Source organism: Elgaria multicarinata, chromosome 1 (genome assembly GCF_023053635.1).
Source record: "Elgaria multicarinata webbii isolate HBS135686 ecotype San Diego chromosome 1, rElgMul1.1.pri, whole genome shotgun sequence".
Taxonomy (NCBI): Eukaryota; Metazoa; Chordata; class Lepidosauria; order Squamata; family Anguidae; genus Elgaria; species Elgaria multicarinata.
Window position 1 is genome coordinate 195,850,993 of NC_086171.1, and position 16,327 is coordinate 195,867,319.

At 38.6% G+C, this 16,327-nt stretch overlaps 1 protein-coding gene across 2 annotated transcripts in view; it reads left to right on the forward strand.

Moving 5' to 3' along the window:
• PTPN1 (protein tyrosine phosphatase non-receptor type 1) overlaps positions 1–16,327 on the forward strand; it is an 83,432-nt gene that overhangs the window by 23,887 nt on the left and 43,218 nt on the right. The window contains exon 1 of one of the 2 annotated variants that reach the window (XM_063146278.1): positions 14,819–14,894. The exons of the other annotated variant lie outside the window; for it this stretch is intronic. Within the exon in view, the coding sequence (XP_063002348.1) occupies positions 14,877–14,894 (18 nt within the window). The 5' untranslated portion in view covers positions 14,819–14,876. Of the gene's footprint in view, positions 1–14,818; positions 14,895–16,327 lie in introns of those variants that run through there. 2 annotated transcript variants of the gene reach the window in all.

Consider the following 16,327-nt stretch of genomic DNA (forward strand, 5'->3'; position numbering starts at 1 on the left):
TCTCTATTTAGAGATACAAATTCTTGCTAGTTCCTTGGTTCTGCAAATAGGCTTGGAGTTTTCAGAATAAACACATCCTTTTTTCATAAGCCTACTAGCTGTCCTGTATAACTTGTTTTACCCACAAGCCTTAGTTATGTTGGTATGGGGAAATAAGCCTAGTTTGTCTTGTGTCTTTTTAATGCATTTGTGTAAATGCATATTTTAATACATTTCATGTAAATAACATAGTGGCAGCAGGGCAGGCTTTATTGCAGGGCAAACCCAGGCTACTAAGGCATGATTTGCTTTGTCAGCTCACTGAAGGGGCACTTCCTTCCTTAAATTGACAGCAGAGGGAAAGGGGGGGGGGGTGAAGGGTGATCTCGTACTGTAAGAATAGAAGTTTACTAAGTAACAGGCAAGATATATGATGGAAGAAATGGGTAGGCAACAGCTCAGTGGAGCTGAACTTGAGGTTCTATGCAGATATAATTTCTTAATTAAGATCTCTGGCTACCAGAGGCAATTGAGGCAGTGTACAAAAATCAATAATGGATCCACAGCTTACACATGAATGCGAATGACCTCACATATTGTAAAATACATTGAAGAAGGTATCATTGAAGATACAGTCAATATGACTAGGCAGGTTTAGCGTGGGTAGGTGAGAGATTTGCTAAGAGCTCTGACCTTGTTCTTGGTTAGTTGTCTGGTGGTTATCTTTTTATATTGTGGTGCGAGTGGGAAGGAAAGCCAGCTAAATGTTTTAACAATTATCATCATGCAGGTGGAAATATTAAATATTACTATCTGTATAAGATGTTTCCAGTCCAGTAAACCAATGGAAAATATTAAGACAGTTTGAGGATAATAACAATAGATAGCCTTGTCTGAATTAGTCCCTGGAAAATCTTCCATTTTGCAAGTATGACTCTTGAGAGGTGAATTTTTGGCAAGGTAAGCATAGGTGGTTCTGAACCCTTCCGCTGTACTTACCTTATCAACTTTGCCTTGTTCTAAACTTGACTCAAGAGCGAGATTAACCTAAAATTGAGACAAGTCCAGAGGCTATTCTAAAGTCTAAAAATATTGTCTTCCTTATTCTTGAAGATTGAGCCTGTAGTAATTGTGATGGAGTCTTTTCACTCTACCAGAGTCCTCCAGAGGTTACAAAACCTCTCGCTATTAGCTATGCTCGTAAGGGCTGATGGCAGCTGTGGCTGTCCAGAGATTTTGGCCTACAAATTGACCATCCCCTGTTCTATGCCTTCGGAAGTAAGTATGCATGTGTATGTGCATATATATATAATCCCTACATTTAGTCGATTATATTGATCCACCATTCTGCTACACATCTGAATTGCTCCTATTGTTGATGTCTGCTTTCCAGACTGATAGCTCAATTCTATGCACATATCATTAGAAATAAGTCTCACTGTGTTCAATGGGGCTTTCTCCGAGGTAATTGGGTATAGGATTACAGCCTTTCAGTCAAGAGCCCTCCCAAGGGGGCTTCCAACAATAAAATTCATATAATAAAAATTGTAGTAAAAACTCAGGCATTCATAAAAATGACAAACACTAGCCTAATAAATAAACCTTCAACACAATTACAGCTGCAAGCCAGAACGGTCTGATAAAACATAATCAGGGGTTTGCTTTTACTACTTTATTAAAATTTCTGGCCACCAAAGACATTTGAGGCAGTTCACAAACATCAGTAATGCCCCAGTAGCAACTCATTGCAGATATGTGAGGACACTGCAGAAAAAACTCTCTCAGGTACTTGCCAATCTAAGTTCGCTCAAAGATTGGCAAGTGAGACAGGCCTCTGTTGCTGATCTTAAAGTGTGATCAGGCCAATATGGGTGAAGGTGTTCCTTCAAGTCATTTAGTCTCAAATCATTTAAGCTTTAAAGCATTAAACTGGAAGCACGTTTGGTTACATTAAATTGGCAACTCATTGGTTGCCAGTGCAGTATAGGTGTTGTATAATCTGAATGCCTTGCACGGCCATCTTCAAAGACAGCCCCATGGACGTGCCTACTGTATGGATAATCAAGCCAAAATCTGTCCTCTCCAGATAGGCCCACAGCTGGCATACCAGTTTAAACTGGTAAGCGCACTCCTAGGCACTGCAGCCACTTGGGCTTTCCCAGTTAGGACACATTTTGATGGTTAACTACTGTTGCAAGTTACTAATGGCAATGAATTAATTCATGATGAAGTATAGTGGCCTTAGTTCTTTTGCCAGCTAGTACATTATTAAATTACTGTTACTAGTACATTGTTTCCCCTTTTCGTGTGTTCTGTAATTGTTGGTATGTAACGTTTTGCAACTGCCCCTCCTCTTTGCATTTTTTTCTGTTTTACTGACATTCTCTCTATTCAATATTTTCCCCACAGATACTAGCAGTGACACATATCTTTTCCAGAATCTCTGTCCTTTTTCTGCCTCACTGTAAAATGTATTTAGTCATCATTTTTCAATAACTGCATCATGCATTTTTCTTGGGGCTATTTGTTATTTTATACCTGAGCATTTTGCGCTGTTTCAGGGATTTAAAACATTTCTGGTATTCCATAGTACAACTTTTGTTCCTGTCCAAAGAAAATTATTGATTTTTCTTAAAACCGTTTACTATATTCTCTGTAAATAAACATCCAGTTTGCACTACAAATGCACCCAATTTACTCCATTCTTGTAGAATACCATAATGTGGTGTAAAAGAGTTCTACATAGCTACCAAAGGGAAGGGGGCATAACTCAAGCTTCCTATTAAAAATCTGCATAGAGATTTTGGCAATGGAGAAAGAAATGCTACCAAGTGTTGATATATCTTTTAAAAGCCAATTTGGTATTTACAATTTTCTTTTTTGAAACCTTGAAACTTCCTATCCTGTATTTTTCAATATTTCTTCTGTAGAACATAACTTAATATGAATGGAAGATGAATTTGTACATTGAAATACAATTGTGGAGAAAGGTTCCTGAGAATATGTAAAAAATGTGGAGTGTGTTCTCTTTATTATACCACCTAGAATACACATGAGAGGAGTTGCTGGCTTGGATGTGCCCTCATGTCAGAATCTCTCTTATCTTGATGATTGAGCTCTCAGTATGTTTAGAGAACCCCTAGATCTTGAAGTTTAGGAAAGTACCTCTTAACAGCATGAAGCTTCAAGTGTAGCCACCTCGGATTTATGTGAAGCAGCCTCCCACCAGCCACTTCTGCTTTGCAGCATTCCTGGATTATTTGCTGTGTTATCTGAATCCAGAACTTTGGCTTGTTGAGGGAGAAATAACCCACAGTTTCAAGCCATGGTTTGTTGAGGGATTAAAACTCTGGGTTGTATCTCATTCAACAGCTCAGACTGCTGGATTTGCATGTCATGCCGAACAACCCAGGATTGTTTGCTAAAGTAGATGCCAAGCTGAAGTGGGAGGCAACACACTTGCTTGACTAACCATGCTTGGTTATATGTGCAAACAGGTTCATCGTTTTGGTAAGCTGACTTCCACATTGGAGAGCTGACTTCCACAAGTCAATAGCTGTGGACGTTTCTGGTGGCTGGGAGTAGGTTTGTGCAGTTGCATCACGAAGGTCAGAGCTGTTTATACTCGCTTGGAGAGGGAGATCCGAAACATCCTATGGCCCTTATGATGCCCTGGTGAGAACCATAGTATTTTAGCCTCGGTGAAGATTGGTTGATGGGTTTTTACGGCTGTTTTTTGCTGTTTTTTTCTGCTCTATTTCTTCTTTTCGTTAGTGATGTTTTATTGGCCCCGTTCAGAAGACACCTTAAACCATGGCTTTAACCACGATGGTTAAACCGGAAAGCCTGGCTGTGTTCAGACGTCACCTTAAACCATGGCTTTAACCACATGGTTTAAGGTGTCTTAAACACCTTAATGAACGGGGCCACTGTATCTTGATTGAAATTTTATTGTATTTTTATCAATATATATTGTATTCCTTTGTTAACTTTCTTGAACGTTTTTGGAAAGATGGGATATAAATGTATTAAATAAATAATTCCTCCATCATCTGATTGATGATATAAGTGCTAACAAATCCCTACCCTTTTCTTTTTGTATGGCTGTTTTATTATTGGATTGTTTAAGCCAGAGTGCCACAGGAGTCTCAGGTGCAGAGTGCCTACAGATGAGGTGTGCATTGCAAATGAACTCTGAAGTAGACTCGCTCAGGGTCTTGTGGACAGGACAGAACATTTTGAAGTTCTCCTTCTCTTGTAAAATGGGGGCTGTCTCTTCTGTTTTAGTAGTTTTGCTGTGACCTCTAGTGTAGCATAACTATTGTATAGAACTCTGCATGGTTTGCTGGAAGTAGGCAGAGAGAAATGCAACATGGGTTGCATCCATGTATGTGTTTGGGTTGGTGAAAAGCTTTACTCATATTAAAGTTAGGCAAAATTTTCTTCAGCATGTTTACAGGAAAGCACTTCCTCTTCCTTATCATGGCAAAAGATCATGTAAAATAGGTCACTAACGGCTTGTCCAAGGTCAACTAAATCATTAATAGCCAAATCCAAATCCAGGAAATCTGAAATTCTCAGAAAGAATCCGTCCCAGTTCCATTCTGCACTCAGCATTTGCTGGAAATGTTACAACTTTGCCAATGTAAAAAGGGCAATGCTACTTCACAACTCATCCACCTGAGCAGGTTGGATAATTTTTATATAATCAAAACATCTTTCAAAGTCATAATTGGTCAGATCCAGACATAGGATATGGGATATGCAATATCAAAATCAATGAATTTCATAAACACTTTACTAATTCATATAATACATTTTATAGATGCAAAAACTAAAAGCAATCAACTTAATGTATCTCTAGATTAAATAAAACATGAAATTCTTCATATATAACTAACACCATGGGTATAATGGTGGCTTTTAAGTGGTGAGTTTATATTTGATTCTGATTTTAATGTTTTATTTTCATTTTCAATTCTAATTATTAATGCCCATTTAAACAATTTATGCCCATTTCCATTTAATTTACATGTGACACCATTTGTTTCACTTTATTTGGCAGATTGGCTGAGATACAGTGTACTATTTTTCCATTTCTTTCTGTGATCTTACTAGACCATTTGGTCGAAACATATTTATTTGTCATATTTGAGGGATTTCATTTTACTCTAAAAGATGCATCAAGCTGCTTGGTTTTTATTTTTGTGGCTATGAAATTTATAATGACTGTGTTCAGACGACATGCTAAGCCAAAGTGATTAAGCATTTCGAGCTAAACATTATGGCTTAGTGAGTCATGTGAACCATTCCTAACCATCGTGGCTACATAACCATAGTTTAAACGTGCTCACTAACCATTTGCTGCGAGAGGAGCTTGGAGTTGCAACCAGGCAAAGACCATAAGTGGCGGTGGATTAATTTTGTGCTTTTAATCGTGATGGAAATAGTTTAAAAGGTGTTTTGTTGAATTCTGGGTCAATTGTTTTGAGAAAAAAAGAATGTGTGTTCAGACTATTTCCACATACTTCTGAAATACCTGTCTGTCTTCAGACAAAGTTATATTGATGCCCCATAACAGAAACAGGATTACTGTGTCCTTATGTTTAGATCCTCATATAGGGTCAATTAAGATCAATCTTTACTGGAAGGGTAGATCATTTTTAGTTTCCTCCTCTTGCCAAAAAGAGAACTTAAAAGGAAATGCATTATTTCCAGTCCTGATTTCCAGACATCCTTTTATTTGTTGCTCTGGATTAAAGCCACAATGGCAAATAATCCTGTTTAACTTGAATAGTCGGGGGGGGGGGGGGATAAGTATAAGCCTACAGCTTTGTTGTTTGTTCTTTCCCAAAGGACATTTGAAGACAAAAGATATTTCAGGAGTCACAGAACTTTTTAAAAAATGTTCTGCTTAGTGGAAGGAAACGAGCATATAATCAGTCTGACAGTGACCATTAACCAATAAAAAAAAATTCTTCCACAGTAGTTGGAAAGCTAAAATGATGCATAACAAATTGCATGTTTCTGGTGATATAGTTTGATAATAACCTAGCACCCTGGAGATCACAGGACTGTCATTTTCTACTTTTTGGAAGCTCAGTAAATTTCCCCACCAACACTACACTGGCTTTAAATTTTAATGGTTTTAGAGCAGATGATATCTGGTCATGCAGCTACTACCTTCTGTATTGTATTTCTGGCAATTCAGTTCTGCTTTGGCACCAACTATTGTGGAGCACAAAGCTTTGATGGCACCTTATATTGGCTTTAGGTCTTAAAACAACCCATCATATCCCCATAACCTTGAAGCTGTAATGTTTCTGTATGTACTTTATAAGACTATCAGAGGTAGGCAACCTGGACCTCAACTCCCATAATCCCTGATCATTGGCCATACTGGTCATGTCTTATAGGAATTGTAGTCCAAAACATCTGAAGGGCACCAGGTTGCCTACCTTTGGACTATCTTTTTAAGAATTTGGCTCTGTTCCATTGTTCTCCTTCCCAAGATTGTACCTAGGAACATATTGGGAAGTGGGCCATGGGATAGGGGTGGGGAACCACTGGCTCTCCAGATGTTGTTGAACTACAACTCCCAGTGCCCATGACTATTGACCATGCTGGCTAGGGCTGATGGGAGTTGGATTCCAACAACATCTGGACAGCCACACATCCTCCACCCTTTCTGTGAGAAGATGGAATATTTTAACTATAGCCCTGTTGCTGACCTCTACTGTCATTGGGAGGGGGAAATCATGCAAGAGAGGTGCTTGAATTGAAAGTGTCAGGTGCTACACAATGTTAATTTGTGTTTTAATCATCTTGAATCCTTAACCATGCAATCCTATACATAATCTTATAATCTAAGTTTCTGACTTTTGCTACCAAGTCACAGTGCCTTCCTGATAAGTAATGCACATGTAATGTAAACCCTGATAATAGAACAAAATATGTTGTTTTACCTGTACATGTCTTTGTTTTTAAACACAAATACATATATTGATGTATAAAGCATCTACTGCTAGTCCTGATTGCTATGTGCTACCTCCATTAGTGGAGGCAGTAAGCCTGTGTACACCAGTTGCTGTCTACACCAGTTGAGGGTGCTGTTGCACTCATGTGTCCTGCTTGTGGGTTCCTTGTCAACAGCTGGTTGGCCACTGTGTGAACAGAATGCTGGACTAGATGTACCCTTGGTCTGATGCAGCATGGCTCTTCTTATGTTTTTATGTTTTCTTGGCAAGGAAACATCAATGAAGTGTGCACAACAAAAATGGCCCAGCTAGATTCAGTCAGTTACAGACAGGTTTTAGCATGCAGCTCTTTCAAATAACATTTTTGTTGAATGAAGCAGTGTACTTCAAAAGTCAACATTGTCTGAAAGCACTAGTATCAATAAACAAGTTGATAGACTAGGCAGAATGCATTAAACCTGGCTTACACAATACTAATGAGTGAATATTTTGTACATTTCTTTCATTATGACGTTCTCCTGTTTAGCCAAATCTGTCCCTTTTGTTTATATAGCATTTATAGCCTGGTATAACCCCAAAAGAGGAATTTGAAACTGGAAATTAAAAATACCATAAAACTGTAAAACACAACAAACAAGGGGCCAAATTAAAGTCAAGGACCCCACACTTTTCATAAAATAGGCACTGACTGTAAAAAGACTGTATAAAATGAATATATGTGTTGACTTTCTTATTGGATTTTAACAATCTTTGGTCCTCACTGCCCGCTCCTTGGGCTGTACTGCAAAAGGAAGACTCCTTTATATTTTTGACCAGGCCCTTCTCGCTTGATACTAAGATTATCAATTGTATTTCCACTGTTATGCTGGCAGTAGGTACCACTGATCAGTTACTTGTACTGACAGAGCATCACCAATACAAGAGGAAAACTAGATGAAATAGGAAGGAGGATTGGGAAATTAAGTGGAATCTTGAGCTCACAGCTCAACCATGCCTCTGGTGAGAGTGTAATGTTGTACTTGCAAAAGAAATGCAGTTGAAAATAAAAAATGCTCTCAGAAGTTGATGAACAACCCAAAACAAACTGTTTTACCAGTAGTACTGAAATACTTTTCTTGAGTACCCTTGGGGGATCTATATTAATTCTTCTTGAACACTGTGCCATGGCACACCTGTGATGAGAGAGCTACTGTGGTCTGTTCCAAGGAGTGTGCAAAATGTGATGGAGATATGTACTGGGTAAAGGAACTTCATTGTGACATTCTCACTGTAACAATGTGTTGATTGGTGCCATTTCTGGCTGGTAATGGTGGGACAGATGGGTAGGAGAGGTTGTTAATGAACCGTGTCGTGATCAGATAGTGGCAGGTTTTCTGGGGACACTGCAAGAATGTCTGTCTGTACTGGCACATTAGCTGTTGTTTTGACATTATTACATTTATATCACATCCTCTTTCACGGAACCCAAAGCAGCTTACATGGTTGTCCTCTCCCTTTTATCATCACAACAACCCTGTGAGGTAGATTATTCTGAGAGTCAGTGACTGGCCCAAAGTCACCCAGTGAGCTTCATGGCTGAATGGGGACAAGAACCTGTCTCTCCCAAGTCCCACTCTGTCAGGTCATGAGCCCTCCTGGTGTAAAGTCATTAAACAAAGACTGATCTCTAAATAGGCTTTATTATGCAAAACAGTCTTTCAGCAATTCAGAATCTAGTTTCATGACTAAGCTGCCCCCACTTTAACTAGGTTACTTTAAAGGTCTTTCTGATAGATGCACTACAATAGGATAGTCAGTGGTTGCAAATCTAACCTTACATTTTAACACACAACTTGAAAGGGTTTTTCAGTCCCTCCCTCAGGGAAGATCTTCTCTGAAAGACTTCCTGTGATGTACTAACCTGGTAGACAGCCTCAATTCCTTCACTTGTTCCACCCACTTAGATCAATGCCTGGTCTGTGTATCTGCCATGCTCTCCCCCTCTTCTTCTGCAAGTTGCTGAGTTTGCACAGAAGGAGAAATGGTATCTGTGCCTGGCTCTAACTGATTAGCTTGCCTTTGAAAAGATTCTTCTCTGTCTCCTGGAGCCCTTTGAGGAATTTCCTCCTCTGCTCACTGGCCCATCTGATCTACTGACTCTGATTCTACGGTTTCTGCAGGGAGTCTGGGCCCAACCGTGACCCAGTCCAACACTCTTAACCATTACACCACACTGGTTCTCTTCTGTTGATTCTAATCCTGCTTACCATGTACAACCAGTGTTTAACCATTGAATTGCCTTGCTAGAGTCACAATTTATCATCCATGTGTTCCTTAATCTAAAATTATGAAGAATTCTTCATCATTCACTGGCTCAGCTGCAAAGCCCCTGGACTGGTGTCAATGTCCTGAAGTTTTGCCTTAGCTGGCCTCTAAGTTTTTGTGTGTGTGTTTTTCTGCTGCTGTGGAAAACCATGACTTTCTGTTTGACTCTATCTTTTCCTTGTCTCTCTGTGGGCTGGTGTTTTAAGAATTGGTACCATACCACCTCTTTTATCTTTCTCCCATGCAATTATCACCTAATTACAAACATTTTCAAACATCCACAGTGATTCTCTCAAAGTATACACAATGGGAAGGGGGACAGGAATTGGTTCGTAAAGTTTGCTCTTTCCCAGGCTCTGGGCTGGCAAATCATCAGACAAGGTAATGCCAAGAGCCCCATGTGTCTGTGTTTCTACTTTCAGTCTCATTTTTCCTTTAGCAGTTGCTCACACCTCTGCAAGGACACTTGGCTCATGTTTTCAAACCCCTGTTCTGAAATCATTCACAAATGGTTTATGTACTTTATGCGTTTCCACCGGCTCTAGCCCACTCACTGCATTCCTCAGGTTTTGACCTTGTGTCTTGTTCTCATGACTTCCAACCGTGGCTTGTACTGTATGTGTAAAACTGGATTTCTCAACTACAGAAGCCTCATTATAACTTGCATATTAATGCATTTGTGACAGTGAAATCTAGACAGAAGCAGTACATGCATTTGGTGGGATTGTGAGGGGGTTGGGGTAGGGAGACAAGCGTATGGCTGGAATGAAGGAAAGGAGGAAACATGGAGCAGACTTCTGGGGCGTGGAGCTGGGTTCAGCCCTGGTATTAAAATTTATTTATTTTTATTTATTTTATTACATTTATATACCGCCCCCCAGCCGAAGCTCTCTGGGCGGTTTACAACAATTAAAAATAGTAAACATTAAAAGTACACAAAAATTTAAAAAAACATAAAAACAGTATAAAAACAACAACAACAAAATAAAAACAAAATAGATTCTTGGCCTGAGCTATGGCGCAGTATATTATTATCATATATATTTATATCTGCCTTTTCCCCAGTACTGAGACTCAAAGCGGTTTACAAAATTAAAATATGTACTATTAAAACATATAAATATAAATTTACAAAAGTTAAAATAGAATTAAACCTACAGTAAAATTAAAAACATATTAAAAAAATTTAAAACAGTAACAGATCAAAAAGGAGGAGGGAATCCAATACATTAACACCATTCCAGAGTAGCTCCAAAAGCCTGCTGAAATAAAAAAGGTTTTGCCTACCTCCAAAAGTGTAGCACAGAGGGAGCCAGCCTAGCCTCCCTGGGAAGGGAGTTCCAGAGCCTTGGAGCAGCCACCAAGAAGGCCCTCTCCTGTGTACCCATCAGGTGTGCCTGGGATGTTGGTGGGATTGTGTGGAGGCAAAGGATGGAGGATTTGCCTGGTGATGGCAGAGAATTTGGAAGTAGGGGACGAGAAGCACTTTTCTTATGTCCTACTAGAAAAGGGGTTTGGAGAAAAACTTAGAGGACTTTTGGAAAGAAGGATGATTGTCTGCACATGTATTGATTTATTTGATTTATACTCTGACTTTCAACACCAACAGCACCCCTAAAAAAGTTACTCAATGTGGTCAAAGATGTGGGGGTATTTATATAACTCTCTATATCTAACAAGATTTCAGAGCACTGGACAATAAAAGAAAGAAAGAAAATCAAAATACAGAATTAAAATACTTAAAATCCTATTATGTCAATAAAAACGTGGCTCGTCAATCAGGGAAGGTTTACTTAAATATAAAAGTCTTCTGCAGACGCTGAAAACAAAACAACGTCCTGATCTGGAACAGCCCACTGAAACTATTGTAGAGTAAAAATAGGAGGGTGGGGGGAGACGTAGCTACTAGATATAGATTTAAAGTAATGCCTGTTTTAGCTTTTGGTCTTTCTCAGCGTTGCTATAAGTATTGGCTTTTCCTTGATCTTTCCTCTCTTTTTTTCCACACACACCCTCCCATTGTTATATTTTATATATTTATAAGGATTTATAGCTCACCCTTCTAGTGCTTACCCACTGCTCAGGGCAGCTTAAACAAATTAAAATTGGTTATAAAATATAGGCCATAAAAATAACAACATGACAAAACTGAGACAGGTTCAGCAGATAACAAAAGACATTGGTTCAGAAATTATCTACCTGGTATCTCAAAGGCCTGCCATAATAAAAATGTATCTATCATTCTCCAGAGCGTATGAAGAGAGGAATCCAGCCAAGTGCCACAAGGCAAAGAATTCTATAGTTTTGGGCATGACATCTGAGATGGCCTTTTCGATTGTCCCTATCAACTCAACCTCCATCACATACATGGTATTATTGCTGGTAGAGTAATACCATTGGATTTAGCTCTGTTACTGATATAAAGTTTTCTTCAATTATTTGTCTAGAAATGGACTACGTTGATATGGTGCCAGTCCAAAGTCAAAGCCCCAGATGCTGAATTACTGAATGCAAGCTGTTCAAACCCTAGCTATGTTTGCTTTGCTTCTGTGAAGTTCTGTTACTGCTTTTATTTTTTTATTGTTTAAGGCTGTGATAGTTCTTGTATAAATGTATTTGAGAGAAATATCTGTGATTTTTGGCTATTATATGGTTAAAATGCTCTAGCTACTTGTTGATTAAAAGCCAAACATACTTTCTAGGAGAAAGGTGAAAGGACACACATCTCACAAACAAGTTTCATTAGCTGTTCTCTGAACTCCAGGCAAGTATTCCAGTAAGGGTCAACTTTTTGCTGAACCTTGAATAGCAGTGACTCCCTTCTTCTGTTTTATCTAACTTCAGGTTATATGCTTAAAATGAACACATTTCATGACCAAATACGCTTTGTGAACTTCGCAGATTTTAATGCCCCAGGACATTTTTTTTTTAAAAAAAAGCTTTCTTTTTGCTACATGAGATTTGAGGGTTTGTATATTCATCTGTCACTTGTTAAGAGAGCATTGAAGCTACTATTGTCATTATTCTTAAAGTATTGGTGAACCCATTTGGTGGAAATATTCATCCTTGGAAACTCTCCCTACTTGGCATGTGATTCCAGTTACAAACTGAAGGAAGGAATACGCCTGTTGTTCAATTGGGAAGCTTTTAAATGTATATGCAGAGCAAGTCTGCCACATCCAAATCAGATGAGGGAAGTGAAATTACCTTGGCGGTCTTGCTTGGCCTATGATCTTATTCTTTCTCTCTTCCAGCAGTCCCTAGTGGCTTCATCACAAGAGTCTTCAGCTGTTAGCATTTTTTAAGCTGAGGGGAGCATTTATATAGCTCTGGCAATATATATAGTAAAAGGGTCTACCTTTAAAAATGGTGCATGTAGTAGGGATGGACAAGATATGACCTCTGAAATGTGTTCGTGCCCATTTTGAAGCTCTTCTTCGAGTTGTGAGTTCTCCATGATTGCAAAGAAATATATTGAGATACAATGGCAAAAACGCTCAAGAATTTGAAGCAAGGTAGCCCTGTCTGAATTCCGTACATTTCAACTTGTATTATTACTACCAATGGCTGACTTAAGTTTAAACAGCTGAAAATTAGTAATTTCCAAAGAATATTGTAGGATAAGCCTACTGCAGTGGTCTTCAGCCAGTGGTTCATGATCCAAAAGTGGGTTGCAAGGTCAGTCCAGATGGGTTGCAGTGAAGCTGTTGCCACCATGTTGGGCATGGCGAAAATTGAGAAGATGGGTCTCATGTTGCAGGTTGGGAGTCCCAGGTGGGCCTCGGGTCTGGACCACTTGAAGACCACTGGCCTACTGTGTCCACCAGTGGTAGCTTGCTGTCTGTTGTTTAAACGATACGCAAAGAACATGTTACCAAAATCTGCTGCTGCAGTCTCAAACTCTTGATGCTAAACAAGTTGAGTTATGTTGTATAGTAAAAGCAAAAAGTAAATGAAAACCCCTTAAGTGCACAGCCAGCATGTAGGGGTAGGTGTGGGTGTGTTAAAAAACCTCCTTGACATATAAAGCCAAAACAGCAGCAAAGCATGGTACTAGAGCACCTTAATACCATAATTCTACCATGCTTAACTTGACGTAAAACAATAATACGCTTATAGGGTTCATACAGGGATGGCTAAGTCTCAGTCTGCAGGCAGCATCCCGTTCCTGTCCCAATTGTGCATACTCAACATGTCCTTCCCCCATGCACAGTGAGGCAGGGTCCTTGGCAGTACTCAGGCCAAATTGTAGTGTGTCGGTTGCATGATGCTTTTCACCAGGAAAGTTTCCCCTTCGCAGATGAAATGAAACCATGCCCCAGAGACCTGTCACACTTTGTGGGGTACCTGTCAGAATCATAGAATAGTAGAGTTGGAAGGGTCCTATAAGGCCTCTAGGGTGGGAGAGCCCACAACCTCCCTAGGTAAATGGTTCCTTTGTCATACTGCTCTAACAGTCAGGAAGTTTTTCCTGATGTCCAGCCGGAATCTGGCTTCCTGTAACTTGAACCCATTTTTCCATGTTCTGCACTCTGGGATGATCGAGAAGAGATCCTCTGTGTGTCAACCTTTCAAGTATTTGAAGAATGCTATCTTGTCTCCCCTCAGTCTACTCTTCTCAAGGCTTCTCTTCTCATGCCCAGTTCTTTCAGTCTCTCCTTATAGAGCTTTGTTTCCAGACCCCTGATCCTTGCCCAACTCTGAACCCCCTCCAGCTTGTCTGCATCCTTCTTGAAGTGTGGTATCCAGAACTAGACGCAGTACTCAAGATGAGAAATTGCACTTGCTTTTGATCTGGGTGCTGTACAAAGTTGCATCATGACCCAAAAGACATGTTCTTAGTTGGTATGCCTTGCTTTCTTGCTGTGAGCCAACCTCCAAGCATATTTATTCTAAGACAAGAGCAGGCACCCTTTTTGGTTCTACGAGCACATTTGTCCCATGGCCATTTGGGCCTGTAGGCATCTAAGAATCTAAGGCATATAGCTCACTTGTTCTAAGAAATTTCTCTTTCTTGGGTTAATGGAACCATTCTTACCATTTGGAAAGTCATGATTTTAAAATATTCAAAGGGACTTTGCAAAACTGAATATGCAGCTCTATAACTTGCCAGAAAAAAATGTTTTTTAAAAATATTGCAGGATAAATAGGTTCATAAGTTTTAAAGACAAGGACTAAGCTGGAGTTGCTGTCAGATTTTAGAGCATTTCTTTACCAGCAGAAGCTGGTGACAATCACAGCCAGTTGTTGCTATAATAGGGAACATTTAGTAGGGAACATGATGGGAAATAAGGAACATACTAATTATACCTTCATGAAACAAGATACCCCAAGTGCTACATCTCTACAAGTGAAGATGGTAAGTTAATGAAAGGCTATACTATGATATTAACAATAAAGAGTCTTGTGATACCTTAAAAACTTAATGGGCCTACTGTAGCATAAGCTTTTTTGGGGTAGAGTCTGTTTCTTCAGATATATTATATTGGATAACCCAGTCCTCAAATGTTTATGCCACAGTAAGTCTTCAGTGTGCCACACAACTGTTCGTTGTGTTTGCTACAACATACAAAACAACGAATCCTCTGAAAGTCGTGATACTGACACCATAGTCCTATGTGTGTTTACTCAGAAGTAAGCACTACTGAGTTCAATAGGTAAGTGTATATATGATTGCAGTCTGAGCTTGTTTTTCTTTTTGTCTTGTCTGTTCTGGTTCTCCAGTTTGGCTGAGTTTATTTGCAAGAACAAACTTGTGGTTTGCTATGTTAATTATATTGATTGATCTGTTTGACATCAACTACAAATGTCAGTTGTTACTTATTTTGTGGATTTTGATTCTTTTCTCAAGCCAGGGGATTTTCTCAAGCACGTATTTTGTTTCCACTCATCAAACCTTGTTAAAACATGGATTAGCTACATAGAAACACTAAAACATTAACTGAACTCACTAGTTACAAACTACTTATATCTGCAGTATGGGGATAACAATACTGACCTGCCTTACAAAGTTGTTGAAAGGATTCTAACAAGATGAAGTATGTGCAATGGCTTAAATCAGGGTGGATTTGATTTAAATCATGATTTAAATCACTACTCAGAAAGGCTTGATTTAATTATGTGACTTCCCTCTTCCTCATTATATTTTACACAACTCAGAGTTACCAAAGACTCATTCTTGCTGGTATAATCTTAATATTTACAACCAGATGAAGGTTTCATTTTTAGAATAGCAACTTTTCAGATTAGTTTTACAGTTATATAAAAAAATACTGATTTGGTTATACTATTAGAAACACATCATGGATAGATAATTATGAAATTATTGTGAGGTGAACTACCTCCAGTTTAATAGGTTAATCATTCATATTTGGACAAATTTTCTGCTGTACTTTATTGGAAGGAGAAAAATAATCTTGCAGAAACCTCTGGAAGAGCATGACATTGTGAATGGATTAATGGAATTCATTTACCAAAAAATTTAAACAGCCTCATGCTACATAATTAAAAACTAATCCTTATTTCATGATGAATAACCTTTGGACTATAATGTATCTTAAATAGAAAACTATCTTTAGATAGTTTTTCCCTCAAAAAGCATTTTATTAAAAAAATCAATTTAAATCAAAAAAATCCAATTTAAATCAAAAAACCTAATTTAAATTTAAAAAAATCATTAATTTTTATCCACCCTGGTTTGAATACTCTATAAGGCACTATAGAGGCTAAATATTAACAATAGCAATAATTACAGACAGTGTTTATATAATGTGAATGTTATATATGCCCACAGATAAACATGTATAAGGGACTTGAACATAAGATGTGAACTTGGCAGATAAACAACAGGATCTTGCTAGATTTCATAAAGATTTGTTTCTGCCACAAATGTAACATGAACATGACTAAAACTGAGTTCTCTCACAGCCTTACATTCAAGTAACTGTAAGCTTGAAGCTTGTCTGTAACAGAAATATACTACATTTGTGCCTAAATGTGTGGGTTAAATCCCTTGATAGTCCCTTACGGGCCATTCCTGTTTATAATCGTTCAGTGGAAAGGAATCT